This window comes from Botryllus schlosseri, chromosome 14 (genome assembly GCF_051294905.1).
Source record: "Botryllus schlosseri isolate E-star chromosome 14, Bs_hap1, whole genome shotgun sequence".
Taxonomy (NCBI): Eukaryota; Metazoa; Chordata; class Ascidiacea; order Stolidobranchia; family Styelidae; genus Botryllus; species Botryllus schlosseri.
In genome coordinates, this window is record NC_137249.1 from 5143918 (window position 1) to 5167603 (window position 23686).

General features: G+C 40.6%; 3 protein-coding genes across 8 annotated transcripts in view; 1 reads left to right on the top strand and 2 right to left on the bottom strand.

The window, feature by feature from the left end:
- Window positions 1-3788: 3788 nt before the first annotated feature.
- On the top strand, window positions 3789-16835 carry LOC145455519 (uncharacterized). Of its 2 annotated transcripts, none has more exons than XM_080333502.1 (19): window positions 3789-4056; window positions 5343-5781; window positions 6309-6575; window positions 7136-7305; window positions 8052-8313; window positions 8374-8558; window positions 9538-9816; window positions 9998-10078; window positions 10680-10865; window positions 11233-11426; window positions 11505-11652; window positions 12569-12766; window positions 13129-13165; window positions 13473-13570; window positions 13646-13815; window positions 13876-13992; window positions 14219-14330; window positions 16182-16292; window positions 16670-16835. In XM_080333502.1, the coding sequence occupies exons 1-19, from the start codon at window positions 3870-3872 to the stop codon at window positions 16705-16707; spliced, it is 3279 nt and encodes a 1092-aa protein (XP_080189628.1). In that variant the 5' UTR covers window positions 3789-3869; the 3' UTR covers window positions 16708-16835. The 2 variants fall into 2 exon arrangements, with proteins under 2 accessions (XP_080189628.1, XP_080189629.1); XM_080333503.1 differs by lacking the exon at window positions 3789-4056 and adding an exon at window positions 4162-4690.
- A 600-nt stretch (window positions 16836-17435) lies between these two features.
- On the bottom strand, window positions 17436-19610 carry LOC145455524 (pre-rRNA-processing protein TSR2 homolog). Its single transcript, XM_080333508.1, has 5 exons — window positions 19435-19610; window positions 19277-19367; window positions 18716-18807; window positions 18190-18315; window positions 17436-17866 (listed from the first exon to the last, which is right to left on the bottom strand). The coding sequence occupies exons 1-5, from the start codon at window positions 19498-19500 to the stop codon at window positions 17681-17683; spliced, it is 561 nt and encodes a 186-aa protein (XP_080189634.1). The 5' UTR covers window positions 19501-19610; the 3' UTR covers window positions 17436-17680.
- Window positions 19611-22409: 2799 nt separating this feature from the next.
- Window positions 22410-23686, bottom strand: part of LOC145455518 (uncharacterized) — a 49218-nt gene continuing 47941 nt past the window's right edge. For all 5 annotated transcript variants that reach the window (XM_080333497.1, XM_080333499.1, XM_080333498.1 and 2 more), the window contains 2 exons: window positions 23539-23682; window positions 22410-23195 (listed from right to left, as the gene is read on the bottom strand). In XM_080333497.1, the coding sequence (XP_080189623.1) occupies window positions 22752-23195; window positions 23539-23682 (588 nt within the window). In that variant the 3' untranslated portion in view covers window positions 22410-22751. The remainder of the gene's footprint in view (window positions 23196-23538; window positions 23683-23686) is intronic.

The window sequence follows — 23686 nt, forward strand, 5'->3', positions numbered from 1 at the left end:
AAGGAATTGCCAAGTTTATGTCATCATCATTGGTTTAATTAGCAATTCAATACACCACAAAAATGCGATACAATGAAAAAGTAGGAAGGTGTCGAAGCGACTTGGAGTAGTCTATGGAATCAGACACCCACCTTGGCCTAGGTGATGTAAAGAGGAGGCATGCACACTGAATGAAAAGTAGAGAAGATAGTATAGGAAAAAGAAAGCAACAAGAAATGGGGCGGCATGTCATGGAAAGCGAGATCGATAGGTCAGTCGTAGTCCGGTAATTTTGAGGACGGACTAGTATTTATTTATTAGTAATTGCTTGTATTTCGTCTTGAATGTGGACAATGGACATGCTCGTCGACCTTCGGAAGGCCGGCGGAATACTGTTCCACAGTGTTGGGATGACTCGAGTCATGACTTGACTCGAGTCAGACTCGAGTCACCTTTTTCATATGACTTGACTTGACTCGAGTCACTTTGCTAAAATGACTTGACTTGACTTGAGTCGGCGTATCAGAAATGTGAATTGACTCGTGTCTCGGAGGAATATTCACGAGTCAATTTCGAGTCATCAAGCAATCGATGTTGATAATAATCATTGTATCTTGCATACGTTCGGATTGTACGCGAAATGATGGTGTAACCCATGAGAGCGACCAATCATTCAATGATCGTGCGTTTTACTGAGCCTCCATTGCTCCCTCACAAATAAATTGATCGCAAACGAAATGATCGAAGCTTACAGCTTACGTTGTGGTAAGCTAGTATAGTAAAGTAATTTAATCGCAAAATGTATATTTCTGTTCTCTGTTCGTAACTTAACCAAGCCTCCTGTTGTATTGAAATTGAATTCCAATATAATTTATACAGCCCTCAACCATCGGCGCAGGCTGGAATTGTATCATATTAATTTGTAAATGGGTAATGTATTGCATCTTATCAACTCGTTTCTCTATATTGGCTGGTAACTATAATCAGAGGCTATATGCAATTATACTTACGTAGTTATGCATTTCTACGTATATGTGAGTAATAAACCGGCTTCTTGCGTTTATATTTAACTCTATATTCTTTCATAGGTTCAGAATCAATAACCACTCAATCTGTATTTCAGACAGCTAGCAAAATGCAATGACGTAAGAATGCCTCGCAGACTTGAATTGTGACTTGACTCGACTTGACTCGAGTCACCTCCAAAATTCGAGTGACTTGACTTGACTCCAGTCACCTTCGAAAATCGATTGACTTGACTTGACTCGAGTCAAAATGTGCAATGACTCGAAATGACTCGTGACTCGAAGGTAGTGACTTGATCCCAACACTGCTGTTCCACGCATAAGGTCCGGCATATTTGATAGAGCGATGATCTTTTCGGTCGATCATATGATATTTGGACGATGTGGACGCGCGTGTGAGGACCACGACGAGCTTCACTAGTAAATTTTAATGTCTTAATAAACAAACCTGGGGATTAGAAAGAGTGCATATAATGTATGTTAACCAATGTTGAATTATGATCATCATCATCATCATCATTGGTTTATTAGCAATTTTATCAGTTCAATACACCACAAAAAATGCGATACAATGAAAAGACAGGAAGATGTCGAAGCGACAAGGAGCAGTCTATGGAATCTGACACCCACCTTGGCCTAGGCGATCTAAAGAGGAGGCATGCACACTGAATGAAAGTAAAGAAGATAGTATAGAAAAAAGAAAGCGACAATAAATAGGGCGGCATGTCATGGGAAGCGAGATCGCTATGTCAGTCGTGGTCCGGTAATCTTGAGGATGGACTGTATTTATTTAGTAGTAATTGCTTGTATTTCGACTTGAATGTGGATATGCTGGTCGACTGTCGGATGGCCGGTGGGATACTGTTCCACACATCAGGTCCGGCATATTTGATAGAGCGATGATCTTTTCGGTCGATCATATGATATTTGGACGACGTGGACGCGCGTGTGTTGTACTTGTGTGCTTTTGATTCCGAGGTAAAGAAGTCATTGAAATATTCGGGGCAACGACCGCAGTGGAACTGATACATAAACTTGGCGATTTCTAGTTTCCGCATATCTTCTATGTTTAGGACGCCGAATCTCTTCAGCAGCGACTTGTTGGATAGGCAGCCAGGCCCCTTTGGGGCCCTAGTTATGATTCGGAGTACTTTATGTTGTAGTTTTTGCAGTGGCTTGAGTGCAGTTTTTCTGGCAGCCCCCCAACACAGGATGCCATAGTGTAACTTCGATTGGATTAAGGATTTAAAGAGTATCAGAAGAACCCATGCTGGCATGAAGCGCCTAAGGCTGTAGAACAGGCCGCACTTCGGTGATAATTTAGTTTCTAGGGACTGAATATGACTCTTCCAGGACATGTTCGAGTCCAATAAAACTCCGAGTTATTTGGCATTGTCTGTGTTGGAAACGGGCTGACCAGCGATATTAACGGTTAGGTTATTTTTTGAATTCACTGTCAGCAATTGCGATTTCGAGGCGTTTATGCAGAGGTTGTTCTGGGCCGTCCACTCATCGACTTTGGGCATTTGGTCACGAGTCAGGGCATCCAGCTCTGCCGTCGAAGATGCTGAAGAGAGGAGGTGAGTATCATCAGCGAAGACGGCGAATAATATCAATTACCGTTACCGCGATGACAATGTTACCACTTTAATTCACTGCGTCAGATGTAAAATAAAATTAATACGCCACAGAATATAGTTAAAATTTCTGACTCGTCCCGCCAACGTATCCTCTGCTTTTTATTTGGCCCTCGGTAAAAATAATTGCCTACCTCTGGTTTAGACCAGCGATTGTATCATGCGTACATGGCCTGCTGTTGTAGATGCGATTGTTAAGGCCTGCTGTCGACGCGTTAGATTAGCGGGGATTGCGTGCCCGTGCAACTGCACCAATCAACAAATTAGCGAGGATTGCGCGCACAGCAATCAATGACCTGATTTCGCTCGTGTAGAAATAGCAAACCAACTCAGCAGGAGATCGCGTGCTCTGCAGAATCTCGCTAATTGGCAACACGCTTCTCGCTAATTGGAAGCGCCCAACACTGCAAATACGAATTGCTGGGCAGGACACAGACTGTGATGCGCGATAGACATTAAACATGAAGAAAGGTGTGATTTTAGGACAAAAAAATCGGTAAAATTTTGCGCGTTATGACTGGAAAATTACGGTATATTCAATTAACACGACCAAAAAATGCGCATGAAGACGGCTTATTTTGCATAAGACGCGAAAGTTGACTAATAAAAGGTCAACTCAACCGAAAGTAGACGCGGAAACCGGTTTTCCCAGCGCCTACTCGGATAAAATGACCGTTTTTAGACAATTCACCAGGGATCAGGCCATCAGGGTTACTTGAATAAATTTCGCGTATGTATATTGTATATGTTCTCTTTTTTTTTACGAATCCGTAAATATTGGGGGGGGGCGTGAAATTTTGAGTCGAGCTTGATAAGGGGGCGATGAGTCGAAAAAGGTTGGGAACCACTGTTTTACAGCTTAGCTGCGGTGTAAATAGCTTTGGTGTTGCTATCACAAGTGTCCGTCATAGATTGAAAACACCACAAGGTTGCAATACAACGATCGAATCTCATAGCAACAACTACAAGGCTAGTCCGCTAGTTAGTTAGGAGTAGTGAAGTGGAATATAATCGTCAAGTTGAAAATATCGATCGTGGAGAGGGAGTGATATTTGAAAAACCACAACTTCGCCGTTCCTCTCAGCAAGCCGAGGAACAGTTGATTTTTGTAGCATTTGGATGGCAGGGGTATTCCCCTTGTGTGAGCTTTCATTCGCTGTTGCAATATTTATTTTACTGAATGGTCGGTTCCGTAGCGGAAGTAGAAGGAGTACCGCGGTGAAAATCGATGCATGTTTTGGCGCGTCTGGAATATTTCGAAGACGATTCTGCGAATAATCGAATGGGTTCTATTGAACAAGAATTGGACGACATAGGAACGGAATGGGAAGTAATTCATGACGACTCTCCCATCCAATATCGTTACGTTGTCAAATTTTGCAGGGAGGAGTTATCAGTTACTGCTAGAATTCCAGGTACGGCTGCTGCTGTTGTAGCTGCTTTTATTGCCGAGTTGATTGCTTTTTACGATTACCTCTTATCTAGTATCAAATGTACATCACGAATTCCAAGTTGTAGTTCCTTCTTCGTTTTATTTGCTTTTTTATCAAATCAAAATAATAGAAGATCACGATAATATGAATACATAGGATCGTCTCGGAACGACATGGAGTAGTCTCTTAATCAGACCAGAGTGGTCATGTCTGCACACAGTGCACTGTGCACTTGTACAGGCTCGGTGTGCAGGATACAGACAGCTTAGTGCGGAATATATTGTTCATAGAGAACTTTCAGTTAGAAGTTAAGATTTGGAATTTGTTTTGAGTTGGCAGTTTTGCGAATGGATACAGCTGACAAGTGACATAGAACAAGAAGGGGAGATTGTCAGGATTATCAACAGGGGCATTTCCATCAAAGAGGGCAACAAAGCTTTAAAACAGAGGAAGAGTAATCACTGATTAGTCATCACCAACCATCAGCATCCCAAGATAAAAAGAGGAAACTAGTACACAGTATAAAAGTCATGACCATTCTTCAGAAGTCGGAAATTTCCAGGATGACACAGATGAAGTTGGAGCAATAGACAAGGATCTTGGAGCAACACCAAAAGTTAGTCAGTATGTAATACTTGAGTATAAGAGAGAGTTTTTTTCAGGGTCTTGTAGAGAGTGTGGGGATGAGAAAGGTGCAGAAGTCAGCTTGGTGCAGAATTCACTGACATGCAAAAGGAAAACATTGCAACTGGTCAATTCAAAACGACTAAATATTTTTTATTGGGTGCATACTAAACAGATAATATCTGACCCAGACTTAGTGAACGCTCGTAGTAGTTACACAGTGAATTAACTCAAATAATATTGGCATTGACCTACTTTTTCTGATTGATTTGTGTGATTTTGTTGATGTTTTTTGAAAGACCGTAGAGGGTCAAAGTCACCTTCTCAACTTATGTGATTGTCGTATGTGTAAATATGTTTTAACAGAGTAAAAATGGTGATCAGCTAAAGTCACACGGGTGACATTAACCACCTCATGAAAATTATAATTAAAAATGATTAAAAGCATAAAAATGTATTAGTTTCATGTTTGATCCGTAGCCAAAATAATTCTTTCAATGAAATAAGAGATAAAATCATGCCATATAGAATTATTCAGCATTGCATTGGAAAGTTGGTACAAAGTCTGTCTTTGGTGCAGTATCTGACTATCTGTTGTTGCACTGGTATCCCTTTTAAAAGATTCAAACGTTTAAAACTTTTAGAGAATTATCCAGATGATCCACCAGCATTCGAGTTTGTAGAAGGCAAAAAAGGGGACATACACGAAGAAATGGAAAGAAAGATACTTTTAAGAATCAACGAGATCCTCATTCGATCGCAAGGCCAACCTATGTTAATGAGAAGCATTTTGGATGCAATATGGAGTCATTCACATATAACCCCGATAGAACCTACGCCAGGAGACGTCATGAATACAAAAAGGCTTCCAACACGAAAAAAGAAAAAAAGAGTCAAGTATCAACTAGCAGCGAATTTTGGTGGTTTACCGCCTGGTCTTTCTCTGGATCCAGGAAGACAAAAAGTCAAAAATAGCAAATCAACGGAGCAGGGTGAAGCCATAAAGGAGAAGCAGAAGTCTTCGTCAGGCGCAAAAGAACAGAAATTGCCACCAATGAAAACTGCTAAAGACGTTATCAACAGGTAAACTTCGATTGTTTCATTATCGTAACCTCATCAATATGAACTCAGAACAGTTAGTAGCACTTTCAAAATTTCTTGGATTCGCAGCATTTATTGACAATCAGCTTGGCAGCTTGATATGTCATGGAAAATTAATACCAGATGTTAAACCGAAATTATATTTCATCTGACTGTCCAATTGTTCATGTTTAATGTCTATACAAATACAATACAATCCTCTTTGCAGGGTATTTAGTAGTTGCGTGCAACCACGACTTCTCGTAAACAAAATTACATCATGTAGCGTCAAATCACTGTGTAGACTACCATTAAATAAAAGTATAGCTAGAATGATACACAGCACTCCATGATACTCTGATTATAGTGCTGAAAAATTTTACCCCACTTCTGATGAATCAGTCAATAAGCAGGAAAATGGTGCTGTTGGTTTGTATTTGTGGTATGAGTCCAAGGAATCCGTGTGGCGACGTCCCATATGTTGATAATGTTGTCAATTTCACGCCGTTCATTGGGAACTCTATTCATAGATTGAAATGGGACGAGCAACTGAAGCATGAAGAATTCATAGTGGGATACGAAGATCGTTTTGATGGGATAAAGGAAGTTCCTGTGTGGGATCTTAACTGGGAAGATGACATCTCTGCCACGGGTCCCACCGACAAGTTGGCCATCCCCGAGCATCGCATAGAGCATTTCAAGTGGAATTCAATTCTGTTGTGGGAGAAAAGCACTAGGACAGATGATGTATTCGGGTCTACAGGAAGTCAGAAAACGGTCGTTGATGTCATTCGAAGGTATGGACTTGCTAAACTGTCTACCTTGAATTACCGTACTTACTTTGCTGTTCAATTGAAGGCTAACATACAACCCGTGTGGGATCACATTGTAAATCATACTGTGAAGTGTGAACAAATGAAGTCAATCGTTTGCTCATTACCTTAAGGCCTTTGCTAGGAAACAATGCCCTTTTTATTGGCCAAAATCAGTGTAGCCCACATCTAATACAGGGATAGTGTGTAATATGTCCTCATAAATGCGAGCTCTCACTTGTACTTGTACAGGAAAGTAGTTGTATGATAAGCCAGCTTTGGGGGCTCAATCTTAGATTGAATGAAAAATATCAATCTATTATAATTTATATCTGTAATGATTAAATCAATAAATGTATTTGGTCTGAATACAGTCTATTTCTAAACTGATATAGAATTGGAAAATGTTAATATCAATGATAGGACCATCCTACCGTCTAAATTTAATGTATTAATAAAACCCGATTCAAGCGTTTTTGCTGTTCCTTAGTTTGATTGCAACAGTATACATACCTTAACCCTTGACGTGTCACAAAACAATTCAGATATAAATCCAAGCACTCTTCGGAATCTGGTGGTAACAATGAGAGTACTGAAAACCTCGGAAAGGACAAAAACGAAAGTTGTCAGAAAATCCCGTTGGTCTCCGGGGAGGTGCAAAATGTACCAAATGCCACGAAAGATTTTTCCAACATCTCATTGAATGAATGTAAAGGTGAGTTGAGCCAATGGTAATACTAGGTACTAGTGTCAATATTATAGACCAGTGCTTCCCAACTGTCTATTTAGGTGGATTGAGAAGAATCTCTAAATGTTAGTTTTTTATTCCATTTGCGAAATATGCCAAACGCATTATCTTCTCACGATTAGACAGGCAAATACCCGTTTGTCTTTGCCCATAAGTGCCGTAAGCCACGCTCCTGTGCTTACAATAACTCATGAGCCAGATTTTCATGACAGTGATTTTGATGGGACCGTGAAATTGGAAACGGTAGTGTGTTTTTGAGTATATGTCTTAAATTGGAAATCAGTAGCAATGGCTTTGCGAACGGTCATTGGAAAATGCAATCCTGCCCGATTATAATCAGTAAACAATTGCCGCGACACAAGCTATGCTCGGGACCTCTTTGTGCTCGAAGTAAAATACAAATTACTGCTTGAATACACTCTTTCCTGTTTGTAATCATATATTATGTGTATTCTTGTCTGCTTGATAGGCTTGTGGGCGTCGCATGTGACTTGTTACTCACACGACTAATTCTACGTCAAATTATGTGCTCATTCGTTCATATCTAATGGTAGGCCGCACAATATGCTGACGCATTTGGTATTTTCTCACCCTGCTTTCTCAAAATATACCACTGGAGAAGCCACTTCTATCAGCAGATTGCCAATGAAGCTCCTAACTTCATTCCTAACGGGATCATCAAATGCTTATATTGATTTACTTTTGTCGTATAGGTGAATTTACTGGCAGCGGAATTCAAAAAAAGTATGATAACGAACAACCCGTGACACAAGATCACGGCTTTGTTAAATCATCAAATGTGGAAAAGCAAAATCAAGTCCAAACATTTAATGAGAGCGATAAAATATCGAGTGTGAAAGCAGTCCTCGCTAGTGACAGTGTTGGACTTGGTGACAGAAAAGACAGTCCATCAGATATCAAACACAAATTGGAGTCTTCAAATCTGGCAAGCACTACTTTTGATGATATTCAAGGGTAGGGTATTTCCTAGTGCTGTTAATCATACAAAAACTTTAGACTCGAGAAACTTTTCAGGCGTGGACCCACGAACTTATCGGAATCTGATGCAAAGGTCGGGTCAACTCCGCAAGAAACTATCGAGACTCCAAGAAATGAGAATTCTCAAGAAGTCCAGCTGGCCAATGTGGTCGTGCAAGGCGTTCCAAATAATCTTCAAGATTTTGGTGATAGCTCAGTAAAGGAATCGGAAGAAATCAAAGGTATGTTCAAAGCTATATCACTTCAATACGGTGGTGCAGTGAGTCACAATAATCCAGTGATTCCTAGGGTTGTAAGCAAGTCACAAGGTTCCGAGTCACAAGTTATTCATACTTTTATAGTTTTGACTCGAGTCAAGTCGAATCATTTACAATTCACCACCAAGTCAAGTCCGAGTCATAGTGTTGTGACTCGAGAACAAGTCATTGTGTTCACTGCTCAGTTTCGCGTTCAAGCATGTTCAATCCACTTTTTTTCAATTCTGTTCGAGGGATATAAAATGACACGCATTTATAAGATCTTAATTTTCCTCAGTCCTCACAGTTTCTGGCCCTATTTTCCAAGTAGCAAGACTGATAGACGAAATACCTATAACATGGTGACTTTACTATTATTCTAAGTTACAATGAAATGTTTGGGTTGGCCGTCCTATTCTCGAGTCATATGACTTGCATGACTCGAGTACAAGTCGAGTCAAAACAAAAATTGACTCGAGTCGGACGCATTTCAAAAAATGACTCGGGTCATGTCGAGTCACCAAAAAATCGTGACTCGAGTAGGACTCAAGTCAAGTCATGATTCGAGTCATTGCAACCCTGGTGATTCCAACCCTTTGACAATCTGTGACCCAGTTTCAGCGTGGATGGACAACATTTGCCGTAAGTAGCATACACTGATAATTTTCTGGCATGCGCCGGGAAAACGTCTGGTAATTTAAGAACTTTTTGACTAAAAAGTAGTCTATTAGGGTTGCTACAACCTTGCGTCTTCAAAAAGCAATGACAAGTAAGGCTCTATATGATATTGCTACTATTTGAAATCACGCCGAGGTCACCAGGTGAAAACTGTAGGTGTAGCACTGAACCTTTTTCTAATTAAAATATTCGGTTGTTCATCGATGGAACTACTTGTGACTTGGGTTAATTTTTCTACGTTAATCTGTCCAAAACATAGCGGAATAAGTGTCACAATATCTTACAGGTGACCATGGCGGCATGACTATTCCAAACGAGACCGAACAACACCCTGAACACGACGGTGACTTTGTCAAGTCTTCCTGTGCGAGAGAACAAAATTCCGTTCCAAAAATCAATGAAATTGATAAAGACACAAGAGTGGATCCTGCCTTTGCGGACGACAGTGCCGGTCCTGCCGATAAAATGGACAATTCTACCAATAACGAGCACAGCTTGGAATGTTCAAATAAGGATTCATTCGGCCAAATCAAATGTGTCATGGAAGACATTCTTGAGGGGGAAGGTAACTGGAATATCAGAATAAGTAGCATATCTAAACCTCTTTGAGCCCTTACTGGCTGTTCCATGCCGCTCGAAGATGCCAATGGATACCGCTTCAAAGATTTGTGTGGCCTCTGCCGCAATACCTTACTTCCTTTGCCCATAACTTGTGTTTTGATATCCAATTCAATTTCAACTTGCAGGTAATGACGATGGAGTGGTGTTTGGAGGCTGTATGTCCGACGACTTGTTTGAGCATGGGAGTTCGGAAAAGAAAAGTCCAGGTAGGTTAGGTGTACAATAGTTTCCTGTCTAGCTACCGTTTTTTTACGGCATGTATATTGTTAACAGGTGGTCAGCATTTTCGGTCTAGTAGAGGTAGAAGTTGTGCCGTAAATGTCTATACAAATACAAGTAGAAGTATCAATTTCAACTGTATGACACTTCAAACTGGAGTAGAAAATGAGGGGTCAGAATCTGAATTATTCGATAGTTAAGGAGTCTCGTAGCAGTTAATCAGGGGTGGTTACTGTTGAAATGGCAACATTGGTCTTCCTGATTAATACAAAAGGACTAATGACACTACAAGTGTGTGCAATCTTCGAAAATATATTCAGTTACTGTGATACATGGTCTATTTCACGTGGCTCTTACTTTCTAATTTTCGAAATTAAAGCTGTAAAAAACTGCTCAAGTAGAAGTAGAAGTCGTCTCAAAACATTAAGTTGTGCAAACATACATGATCTATATGATATCTGATATTTTTCTAGAAATTAATTCTTGCCTTGATTGCGTAAACAGAATACGGCCGTCAACCATGTTATTCGCTTTTCTATTCATTTCAAACCGTCTTTCTGTGCAAACTTGACGGTTGGCTTCTCGCAGGTGAGAGAAATTACTCGAAAGAAAAGTCGCGTAGAAAGGATCGCCGTCAAGATTTTTCCCACCCGTACGGTAGCCGCCGGAATGGTGGACGTGATGATGCTCGTTCACAAAGGAGACGACGAGAACCGTCACAAAACAATGAAGATCATCGATGTGCCAGCAAGACTTATGGGGATGAGTCACAAGGTATGAAATAAACCTGAACTTTTGCAATATGAAGATATTCTTCAGTTGTATATTAAAATTCTGTACCTTCAGTATTGGCTATAATTAATTACGTTATATTTGGATTGTGCCTACAGCAAATAATTATCATTGTTGCGATATGTTTCAATACATCCGGTGTCCCTATATTCTATCGCTGAACCGCCGTAGCTCCCTGTGTTAACTCAAAGCGAGCATTACAGAAAATGATTCTCAGCATTTTCAATGCACCTATGGAGTGCAGTGCCCTTTTAAGGAATTAGTATGCTCAGTTTACAGTATTATATTCCCTCAACTTAACGAAATCCCAGGGATTTTCACTCTTGTGATTTACGAATTGTGTTTTTAGTGTTGCCGCGTGAATATCAATACTGCATTGTCGCTGATATCGAAGGGCACCAATTAAGAGAATTGCAGAATTTGCAAAGACAACTGGTCCACGGTCGAAAACACAGTGCCAGGTTACGGAAGGAGGATTTTTTATTCGTCAATATCGCATCAATAGCTTTTGACAATTTTGAGGAGAGACGTGTTTTGGAGAAGGTATTGGATATTCTACACACGATAATAACCTACGTTTTCTTTTGAAAGAAGTCTTGATGTGTATTCTCGAATTTCCAGGCCCTGGTGCAAGTTTGTAAAGAAATGAAGCCTTTTCTATCGAACACAGGCCGTGTAGAATTCCGGAAACGCAAACTTACCGTGCCGTTGTTTGCCGAACCGTTTAGAGACTTGGCCAAAAAACTCCGCCAGCGAATCCCTTCAGATGGTATGTATGTGACATATTTCGACAATATAACTACCGACTGCCTATTAGGCATCTATATGCTGTCCGAGATAAGAACCTTTAGTATTGCATCGAACAGAGATGGTCAAAGTGGTCATTGTTAGTATTCAAGTGGAATTCAGTGGAATTAGTATTCAAGCTGTAAATTTCTATTCAATTACAAGTAGGGATTTGAAGAGCTACTTGGAGGTACAGAACTTCAACATACAATTGAATAGTGTATTCAGATTGAAGTAAATCCAAATATTTTCGGCTGACACTCGTCAGGGGTAATCATCAGCAGCTGGTAGAGAATCGGAAAGAACATTGTATATTAACAATAGCATCAAAAATATGACGTCACCTGCATGAAATTTCGAAAATGATGATATGAAAATTAGTAAAATTTGTGGTTTCAAGCAGGGATTTTCTAGAACTTCTAGAAGTTTCTAGATATCCCTGATTTCAAGAAGTAGATTTGGTCAACACGTCACACACTTTTAATAGCCAGTCCAAGGTTGCTACTTTCGAAATTGCTGGATGTATCTTCATGGCTGACAAAAAGGACGAATAACATAACAAATCAATGCAATTTTCAAACATGTATTCCTTTACCGTGATACGGGCTATTTCATCCAGTTATGATAATGTCAACGATACACGTGATTGAAACCTGTCCCAAAACTACTTTCTAAATGTACTTTCGACTTTACAAAGTCCAGAGTAGTTTTAGAAGTGGAAGTAGTCAAAAAGTACAACCACTTGAGTAAGTAGTTCAAGTAGTAGTTTTTAGATTTGCTAAAATTTGTTCAAATTACGGAATAATTTTGTGACTTTATGTAGATGCACATTGCACATGCACTTTCAGGGATTGACCCTCGGTCGCATGCTAGATTTTTATGAAACGTATTTCATTTAGTTGACGTCACATTGCTACCTCATGTTCAACTGGTGAATGTTTCGGGCGACACGAGAGGTTTGGAATCCCAGAAAATGCCATCGCCAAAGTTGCGATGTCCTATTCATTTCATGTACTTGTGGGATCTCAATGGCCCAGATAATCAACCCATTGACTATGTTGAGCTTGGAGATGGAAACGATCGTTTGTGGCAAGAAGGTTTGTGGCGGATTTACATTTGCGATTTGAAAACATGCTAGAGATCGTTCGAATAGTTACTTGCCACTCGTCGCATGATGAGATTGATGTCACTGTACGGCCGGATTATCCGAGACATGTTTATTTGGTTCGGTAGTACCTTATGCGCACAATCCACTTTCCCCGTCATTTGCTAGAATTTTACTAAATATTTTTGAGTTAACTAATTTTGTGCACAGGAGAGTCAATTTATTGGCAAGTCTGTGTACCAAGTTTTCATGTAAATTGTGTCTACTTTCTTTTTGTGTGCTAGTGCGTTGTTTTACTTGTTCAACAACATTGAGGACTAATATGTATATTTATCAATCTTATTTAAATTGCAGAGTTCAAATCCTATCATGATTCAAGACAGACATATGGGTAAGTGTAGCAGATATAAATCAGTAATTCAAATGTAGTTAACCATTGGCTTACGGAATAAGATATTTTTCTTCTCAAGATCCATTAAAACAGTTATAACTTCACCTGTAGGGTAGGGCCCTTCGTAAAATGACAGCCATATTTACTTTTGCCCTAGCTAGTAGCTAGTTGCTATGTTATCTACCCTATTATGATATATAATGAACTTGAATACATTCCTTGGTATTTTCACCTTATTGTCCATCCCTGAGCCATAACATTCGAGTGTTAAGAGACTTCGAGAACGTTCTCACTGTAATATTTTAAGGCGTGGAATGCGTAAAGATTCCAAATGGGAAGTTACTGTAAGCAAAAAGCTGTCTGGCATCTTGAGGCACAACAATATGGGCTTTCATATCGATCAGGGTAAGTGTGATACACCAAATGTATGCATGGCAAACACCGACATGTCTTCTGCAACGTTTCTAATGTTCATCACAGATGGGTACATCGAAGTCAATTCACTGTTGAGTCATCAATTTTTCCGACATAGCAATGTCACAGAGGAGGATATTGAAATGATAGTGAAGAATAACGCAAAGAAAAGGTTCGTCCTTGAGGGCGAACCTGGGAAATACAAAATACGGGCTACGCAGGGTCACACTGTGAAGGTAGAATGAGTTGTAACGGTGTGGTCTAGTTCATTAAAATATTTCTTTCAATTTCAAAAGGGGGTTGATCTGCAGCTACGTCAAATCCAGGATGCCGAAGAATTTCCTAACGTGATCCATGGCACGATCACCAAAAATCTTGATGGCATAATGGACAATGGTTTATGCAGGATGAAGGTATGACGTAACGGTTGTTTTACTGAAAAATATTTGAGGGAAAAAGATGCATGAAATTGTATTTCCTGAATTTTCCCGAACTAGACAAAAGATTCACGAGTCTCGATTTCACGGAATGCTTTGAATCTAGCTATGGCATTTCACTAAACATCAACTGCAGTCGATATATTGACAATGTATGACCAATTTGAGCATCCGTATTTCAATTCAGATGTTATTTTCTCAGAGAAATCACATTCACATGACGACAGGGTTGCCGCGTGAAGAATCAGTCGTCAGCGGCATGAGGAATTCCAGCAATTGCTTCATTTACGTGGATTTGAAGAAAGCCATGGAAGGTAATCGGGATTGTAACCAGGTCACAAGTAGGGATGATGACCAAATGAATCAACTGTAGCAATCTGATGCTATGATAATCCCATAGAATCAATATCTTTGTCGCTTTACCAACAATTTCCACAAGGACTTGTTACCGACAATGTATTCGGCTTCTGGCTATCACTACATTGATATTGAACGGAGTGTAAAACGGGTTTCTATACTTGCTACCGATATTATCACATAAACAAGTTGTCCGGTAGCCAACACCCCAATCGCACGGATTTGGTTTTTATGCTACAATAATCATTAAATCAAGATGGATCCCATACGCCTGCTATATTTTTCACATTAGACAACGATATATTTTTCATTGATTGGTTGGGTGAGCATCATTCACTGACTACCTACATGTAGTGTATTTCGTTCCTGATGTTGTGATTGCGGGTCAAGCTCACAGCAGGAGAGTCACTAAATATTCACAAACGGAAAGCTGGATATTTCAAGCAAACTTATGTAACAAAGCAAGTCAAATTTTTGAGCTTGGCAAGAGGCATGCTCGTTTAGTTTTGATTCTTTTATGCTGCCAGCGCCATGCGTAGAGTGGCCCAAAGTTGAAATGCAAAGAATATCAATCGAAAATATAATGTGAAAAATTGTAATATATAAACAAAGGCTCACAGTGCGGAACCTACCAAGGTTCGTTGGTGAACGAGAACCTCTAAATTTCTGAAGTACAAATATGAAATGGCGTATGGCCTGCAAAACAGTCTTCTGACTCAGCCTGGTCTGGTATGTTTAGGCTTAGCTGATTTGGGATAAGTGAAATAGTAGCAATTTACAATTGAATTTTTTGACAAACTATATTCGATTATCTGTAAATGTTTTGCGCTACATGCGATTAGCCTCATTACGTTATTTGGATATAAACACCAGTTTTTATTGATAAATCCATAACCAATTCCTAATGAGTTCAGGGGCCTTGCAATGACTAGAAACCAGAGCTGATCAAGTGATCAGCAATGAAGTACTTCATTTTAGAGCTTCATTCCTATTCCCACTTGAAGTAAATTTGACATGTCTTGGAGAAAACTACTTCTAGTGATCGAGTAAAAGTTTATATCTTTACTTCTACTGTAGGCTTACCATAAAGAGGACACTTTTTCAGAAATTTGAGACTTGCAAAACCGGAGAAGAATTCTCAAAAACCGGTGAATTTTTCGCACTTTGTGATCGGTTGACTAAAAAAAAGGTCATGCTAGGTGGATGACTAGAAATTTTAAAAAAAGCCGTTTTTAACTTCGAAATATCCGCCGGAGCGTAACTTCTGTGCTCATTTACGGCATATTACTCGCAATTTGCTCTAAATCTGACCTAAATATTCCAAAGAGAGGACAAAATCTCAAAAAAGAGGACAAATCCTCTTAAAAGAGGACGTATGGTAACCCTATTCTACTGTAGTACCAACGCTGAATAATTTGACCGCCTCTGCTAGAAGCTTGGTGCGGTTTCATGGGTTATATATTTTCAGCTCGTGGGTCGAATAGGCTGCACGCTACTGCTATAGACCGTGTCTTTGGTTACTCACCACAGTAGTTACGGTGCTTTCAGTGAAGTTAGGGTGTGTGGATCGTAACGGACCTGAAGCCGGCCCATTTAAGGATGTGATGTAACTCTAATGCATACATCAACTGTCTTCCTTGCATTGTGGCTCAATTGTGTTGTCTTCATTTGACAACGCAGCTCGTCATTTGAAATTATGACTCTGATGCTGCCTTCAACATTCGTTTGCTGACAGGCTTACAGACCCACACTTCATCTTGCGATACGTAATTTGGTTGTGGAAATTCAATGAGAGAATTCTTTTACAGACGGAATAGAGTTTTATGTCTCCGAGAATGGTGTGATATTGTCAGAAGGCCGCGACGGAGTCCTGCATCCGAAGTACTTCAAAAAAGTCGTAAACAGGGTCGGAGGAACTGGTCAGTTTATTTCATTATGTTGTTGCATCACTGCACTGTTTGGTTTCTTATATGCCATCCTGAATTTATGTTTTGGTGGAATCTTATGAATAGGGCTGGGGGCAATGATTCCAAATCAAAACGATTAGTGTGCTATAAGAGTGAATTTGTCATCAACGTCTACTGATCTTGATCTGAAGTACTGTCACGTGCAGTATGAAATTGTCATCTGCCAACTTCTCCCAAAAATATATTGAACTCCGTGTCATTTGCTGAGGATTGTATTAGTACATGTTCGTTTGATCATGTCTACAGTTTCTGCTGTACATTTGTGTTGTGGCGTGATGGCTAGACCATCTTTCTACAATAATCAAAACATTCGCTTTAATTTTGTGCAGACCGTGAAATACCGATCAAAGGAAGAGAGAAGCTATGAATATTCAAATCATCAGTTGTGAAAGGCTTCATTGCCACTGTATGTTACCTGATCAATGTCACAAATTTCTTTTGACTATCGTTACCAATATATTTGTTACCTGCATTGTGCAGACAGGCACACAGTAAGTAGTCCAGTGGTTGCAGGCTGTTTTTCAAGCGGAAAAGCATATAGCCAGAAACATTGACACCAAAACATGTAGATATTTTCAATGGTTTATCTGACAAGCAGCTAACCTGAGATGTTTCTGACCTAGGCCGAGTCCAGTGATTCCCAAACTTTCTATGAGCATACCACCTAGTTAAATCGACAACAACCAAAATCAGTTTCAAACAAACCAAGATTTGGATAGAATGTGTTCAAATTGTGGCAAGGTTTGATGATTAACAACCGATACTGCAATATCGCGCTAAGCGCTTGAAAATGTTCAGGTATCTGATATAATCGTTGTTATAATATAATAAAAGTATATGTGTTGCACCATTGGGTCATTGCTACATTAAAGATTCTCAGTTACTGGTTTACTTGTACCATCCAGTTTCGGAAGGCACTGGTTTACTTGTACTATCCAGTTTCGGAAGGCCCAGCGTGTTAAGTCTTGAAAGATTTTTTTTCAATTTAAAAATTGGCTGAAGTTAGCACTTGAGATGCTCCCACGTACCACAATTTGGGAACCACTGCTATAGTCAGCAGAAATATGACAATGCTCAAAATGGTTGGCCAATCGGTAACGGGATCCATAGAAATCAGTTTAATGTTAAGCATCTACCAAGTAAATAATTGGCGCATTCGGGCAACATCAGGCGCCGTCCCAGCATATTAAAACAGATCATTTCACGTATGCTGCTTAGCCGAGACTTGCATCCAGCAGTATTTCACCAACCCTTGGGCAACAAAACGTTGGGGATATTGGCCTTGGCGTTTGGCATCAGGCTTAAATAGATTAGCACATCCACTTGACATGCTGAGACCATTAGCCGCCAGATTTCTTCTTCGATTTCGATCTGGTGACAATGGTAGTCCAACCATCTTCATCTTGTACTTGCCTCCTACTGCTACAAGCCGCACCGTTGTTCTGATTTTGAGTTTCAACTTCGTCAGTGGCGAGATTTAGCGACGCCATAGTTTCCTCCTCATTTGATACTGCCATTGGTTCATCCTGCCCAGCAGACGCAATCAGTTTAGAAGTCAAATTCCAGAGCATGAACTCAATTCAAATATACCAGAATAAGTCCAGTCTCAGACTTTACTACATTCCTTCCCCCCTCATAGTCAAATAACTAAGCATAGTTGAACACTTCATAGTTTTAGCAAACCCGTTGCGAGTTCAAGGTTGGAGCAATACCACCAAGAAGGCTTCTTGAGAACCACTGCATTAGACAGTACTAAACTATTATAAATTGTGCTCTTGTGTGAATCCAGTTTCAATATCTAGGCCTAAATTGGTTGAATGGCTTCACTGTATAAAATATACTCAGTTACCTCATCGTCTCCCTGGTACACACATTCAGCCAAATTGACTTGCGGCATTGCCTTGATCTTGTTGCGAAGTTCCTCCAAATTATTCCTCGACCACAGACCGTATAGTTGACATATTTCTTTTGCAATCTGAGGAATGAGAAAATTACATTTCATCCGCATGTCTCAGCAAGTGGCAGCAATTCGGTGAAACATGACGATGCCGTATTGTCTTCATAGCCATCATGAGATCACACCATCGGAAGTTGAATGGTAGCAATACAAACACTGACTACCCCTGCTGGTCAAAAAGGTTGCATGTATATTCACATTCAGATACATTCTAGGAAAGACATACACCAAAATATTTTAAACTTAATTAGAGTTTCAACAGAGTTTTAGGACATGGTTCTCCAAAGCAGCATTGCCAAGACTTTGCTCTTGTCACGTCTAAATTAGCTCATAATTAGGCTATAGTTAGTTCAACATGGGTTCTGAAATCAAACTCATTGTTGTAGCTAGCCGAAAAAAGTATCAACGGCATACCAACCGCATAAGGACTGTTGTCTTCTAATACTGTGTCAAACTCTTCGTTCATGATTTGACTGATGAATTCCTCCACCTCAAAGTCTTCAAGACTATCTGCACAAAAAGAGAATATCACTGTCAGCCGTATGACCTATAAAGGCTTATAGTGGTCAGTTGCACGTTACTATTGTCGAGACTTAAGTTATCGTAGGCTGCGGTCCAGACTATATAATATACATCATCGTAACTAACGTAACGCGACGAATAACAATGAAAATGGGAAGGCCTTACGAAAAAATATTCAGTTCCCTGAAATAAGGTTCATTTTGCTCATTTGATATTTTCACCCTATCCAAAAACTATTCCCTACTTTAAAAAATCTCAAGTGTGAAAAAGGAATTATTTTTCAACAATTTTGTATACAGTATACCAAGACCAAGTTATCCTACAATTGAATGTCTTCTAAAACATTTCCCGCAGTAGATATTTGATCAAACGGACAAGCAGATAAGCACTACTGCACAACATAACTCACACAACTTGATACGCCTGTCAAAAGAAGAAATGTACATTCCATACTTACCATTTTCTGCAAAGTACGTTTCTATAACACCAACGAACCATTGAGCTTTCTCTGCGCTATGTTGTCCGCCAAGCCCATGAGATACGGCAAGCTACAAAACAGCAATTAGGCACATTTACTAACATAACAAATCATAAGATTTTCATATACCAGAGTACCTGCAACGCTGTCCAGCTCTTCAGAACACCCTGAATAGCGATATAAAATTCAGAGCGTTCACTCATTTCGAGTATATTACTTTGCTAATCCACACCACTGTACAGCGAAACCGTATACAAGGGTAAAAGACTGCAATGCTAATTAGGGCTGATTAAAACAATATACTTTTATGCAAATGGTGTTGGCTTGTTGATTAAATTGTCGGGTTGCCTAAAAATGCATTCTACATCGCCTATACACCGGTGCATGCCACATGTAGTAAGTACATTAGTCAGGATTTTCTATATTGTGGACTACCTTCACCCTGGTGCCCTGACTCGCCAAAATAATTAATGCAGACATCGCTGACATTTGTATATCCAATGATATATATATCATTGATATATCGTACAGCTTTCATCGCCTAAATTCATGCGTCAATCAAGAATCAACATACACACGTGACATACATCCGACACGGCTTATGCTTTTTGGAACCAGCTGGCACATTTCCGTGACTTATCGACTTGCCACTTCTTGAAATTGTTTGGCGCTGTCATTTTACAGCAGGCGCATTGTGATATATACATGGGTACTTTCTGCGTTTTTTTTCGAACTTTAGTTAGGCAGGTATGGATAGGATAAGTCCTTTTGAATACTTCGTATCAGCCCTCAAGGATATTGGACCATAGTAATTTACAGCGTAAAGGCTATGATTGGATCTGCTGGACCATGATCTGGCTGGCATCGACCTCGCCTACCCAGTACCCAGTGATGGCTTTTGGGGTGGGCGAGGTGGGCGGTCACCCAGGGCCCCCTGGTTGAAGCCCCCTCTTTTGTTTAGCTTTTTTTCAGAGGTTTATTGCGAATAGACGTGGAAATCCGTGTACCGATAAAGAAGATGTTAGAAGCGTCCCATATCCCGATAATCATCAATTCTCTGCTTCGGTAGGCTACTTAGTTTTGATATACACTTGTACACTGTACAGTCTATCCTTGCAACCATGCAATAATAGATATGACCTAATCGAGCGCCTGACTCAGACCTTGACGTCGTGTGCTGACTTATTTACTATAATGTCAGTCGATAGCTTTCCGGATTAGTGTGGTCTATTTAGCCTGTAGCAGTTGTATCGCTATTCTATTTAGGCCTGCTTCAGTGTCGTGTCATATACACATCACGTAATTCCGTTACATATGGCTCACTAATATTAAGTTGGTGATAATAGGATGCTGCCGGGGGAGGAGCTGCGAACACATAGCCTACTCTCGTCCTCTAGTCTCGCCCACTCAATAATAGGGCCACCTCTGCCAGTACCCACCCTGACCCACACAGGCCGCATTCATTTTCACGCTAGTCCTTTTATGTTATCCTTTTTTTCTTTCATCCAGTTAACATGTCTCTTTAAATGCTATAGCCAAGAGGTTTCTGGCCAGTGGGTCATGGACGACTGGTATGGGTCACAGGAGAATTTTGAGGTGGGCCACAGAGCTATTTGGAAAATTGTAGAATTAGTGAAAGTTTAGTTATATTTGTTATGTCATTTCCTCAAAAATGTATTCATATTATCGAATTATACGTAGGCTACATAAAGCTTTGCATCCGACTCTGACGAGACGTAGCGGCACTTAACAATACTTTCTTCAGACGTGCAACTATAGAGACTACATCCTCTATAGTGCAACGTAGGCTACCGCAGTCAATCAAGTGTCTCATTATAAAGACAACTCTTTAAAATCGTTTTGATCCCAACGATGGTGTACAAAAACCTTTTTCGGCCAAACAAGTTTGGGATTTTGTACAAGAACTTCTAGCTAGTGCTTGGATGAATCCAGCCCTCCTATCCAAAATAGCCTACAGCATATTTTCCGCGAGTGAGAAATGCTTGCTGACAGAAATCGTTTTTAACAGCTAGTATCACACAATGGTCTCGAAGGCCCCAGGTCTTCGAAGGTGTGCAAATCCCACATCTCTCTACCTTATGATTTAGCTGCTCCAACTTGTCTTCTGTCTTGGTGCGTCTTTTTGGCGCTGAACAGCTGGTGCCTAATTGACACGCAACCGCAGGTAGCATACAACAATGCAGTTGGATTCAATTCTGTACATCATGAGTAGGCTATTTTCCCTAGGCGCGAAGTCAAATCTACGGATGGCATTATACATCGTAAAGAAAAATTTCAAGTTAAATAGATCTGCCCAACAATACTCCACCGTTTGTTAATTTACGAAAAATGCTGGAAGAGTGGCATGGCCCTTCTGGCTACGCCTTTGATGTCGACTCATGACCTCATTTTCTCGCGGCAATCCGAAGCAGTCCAATCAGAATGGCATGTCAGTGGTGGCTTTTGGGGTGGGCGGTCGCCCGCCACCCCCCCCCCTTTTGGTTTTACCGCTTTTTTCAAGGGTTCTAGCGAATAGACGTGGAAATCCTTGTACCAATCAAGAAGATGATCCCGTTCAGATAAGTCAATCTTCAAATCTCCGCATTTGTTATTAAAGTCCCATATCACGACAATAATGAAGTCTCTACACGGCTGTTACGTTGGTACGCGAAAGGGGGGTCTGAGCCCTCCAGAAGCTGCGATTACATACTTATAGCCCCCCCCCGGAAGTCTCGCCCAGGGCCCCCCCAATCATAGGGCCACCACTGATGGCATCCATTTCATTGCTTATCCTTTTACGTTCTCCGTTTACAATTACATGCTCTGTGCCAATGTGGGTGCCTGATTAAAAAGACTACGTTACTTACAAACAACACCCTCTTTTCATTATATCGCAACCTTGTGGTTTTTTAATCGATAAAACTTTCAGTAAATGATTTGCTACGGTAGGTTTGACGGGACAAAATATACAGAGGTCCCTAAACCCATAGTTGGTTTTAAGGTACGACGACCGACCCTGCCGATGCGATGGCGCAGTTTTCCATAAGTCAAATGCAACAAGCCTTCTGTGATTATAACGCCCACCCAAACATTCATCATATCAACCAGCCAATTTCAAGCGTTTCATAATATTCGGTGTTATATACAGCAGCATGGTACGCAACGAAATAACATTGACACGCGACAGCAGAACAGTTTCCGTATAACCGTGAACGAACGAATAAAAAGCGCAAGGGCGCCATAGTAAAATCGCGACACTCGAAAGCAAGGACACTATACTAAAACCAATAGGCTAAAAGCGATGAAGTTCGAGGAGTCGTGTATAATGTATATAACGCGGGCGCAGTAACAGGAATGAAATTATTCATAAAAGAAAAGATAGAAGAATCTTGAGTACGGCAATAACAGGGTAGTAGCAATAAAATAATCATGAAGTAACACGTAAAATGTCGCGCTACGAAGTGTCAGTGACTTGAAAGGCTTCGTTAGTTTGCGGGCTGGCGTCAGACTGTACGCCCGCACCGGTGCTACCGTCGCTGACATTGCAACCTGCGAGACTAGTCGGTCGGCTTGAAAAATCACTAGCTGTCGACACCGAAGCTCCCGAAGACTCGCCGCTGGACGAACTCAACCGTGATCCATTGATTGACAACCCCGCCAGATTCAGCGAGAGCCGAGAAGGCGTCTCTTCGCCGTACACGTCTTCGCGCTGCACTTCTTCGCCTTGCGTGACTTTTGCGAACACGAATTTCCAGCGCTTCATCTGGTCTGCGCTGGTGGCGGCGAAGCAGAGGGTCTTGCGCGCTTGGACTAGTTTGAAGGAGAACTCGCGGTCCAGCGCGGCGTCTTCTACTATGGTGAAACCGAGGAGAGGCATGGTCATCGCGGCTCTTACGTCCTGTAAATAGTACACGTGTATGTTTATAGTGCAGCATACAGTAGTTCTACTTTTCCGTAACACACGAAGGTTTCAGCTACTTGTTTCATATGATAAAGTCGTATGTTTTGTACACAACTTCAACTTCAACAGAGAATCCATGATAAGTTCAATATGATGTCTGATGTGATGTGAGAGTGCAATATGACGCAAATTTCTTCGATTTTATCCCATCAACAATCGTAGAATGCAATGAGTCAAGCATTCAGTCGCTTTTCATTATCAACTTCTTTCGATTACAATATATTGAACTCACCAAGAAAACAAACAGCTTATGAAATACAACCTCGAACACATGACAAACCTGATTAGCTCCGTATACGTAGAGACAAGGCTCGTTTCCCGGTATCACACACCACATTTTGGTCCACGGCTTGCGCTTATCGGCTTCGGAAAAGAACAGATACTCCGATATCACGCTGTCTTCTGACACCACGTCGGCTTCGATCTGT

Bases quoted from the DNA above. Each gene is read 5' to 3' on its own strand.
- LOC145455519 (XM_080333502.1), top strand. From the start codon at position 3,870: ATGCATGTTTTGGCGCGTCTGGAATATTTCGAAGACGATTCTGCGAAT. The intron at 11,427-11,504 runs GTATTGGATATT...TCGAATTTCCAG, and splicing joins AGAGACGTGTTTTGGAGAAG to GCCCTGGTGCAAGTTTGTAA. The intron at 13,166-13,472 runs GTAAGTGTAGCA...TAATATTTTAAG, and splicing joins GATTCAAGACAGACATATGG to GCGTGGAATGCGTAAAGATT.
- LOC145455524 (XM_080333508.1), bottom strand. From the start codon at position 19,500: ATGAGTGAACGCTCTGAATTTTATATCGCTATTCAGGGTGTTCTGAAG. The intron at 18,808-19,276 runs GTAAGTATGGAA...CTTTTTGTGCAG, and splicing joins AACGTACTTTGCAGAAAATG to ATAGTCTTGAAGACTTTGAG. The intron at 17,867-18,189 runs GTAACTGAGTAT...TCTGCTGGGCAG, and splicing joins TGTACCAGGGAGACGATGAG to GATGAACCAATGGCAGTATC.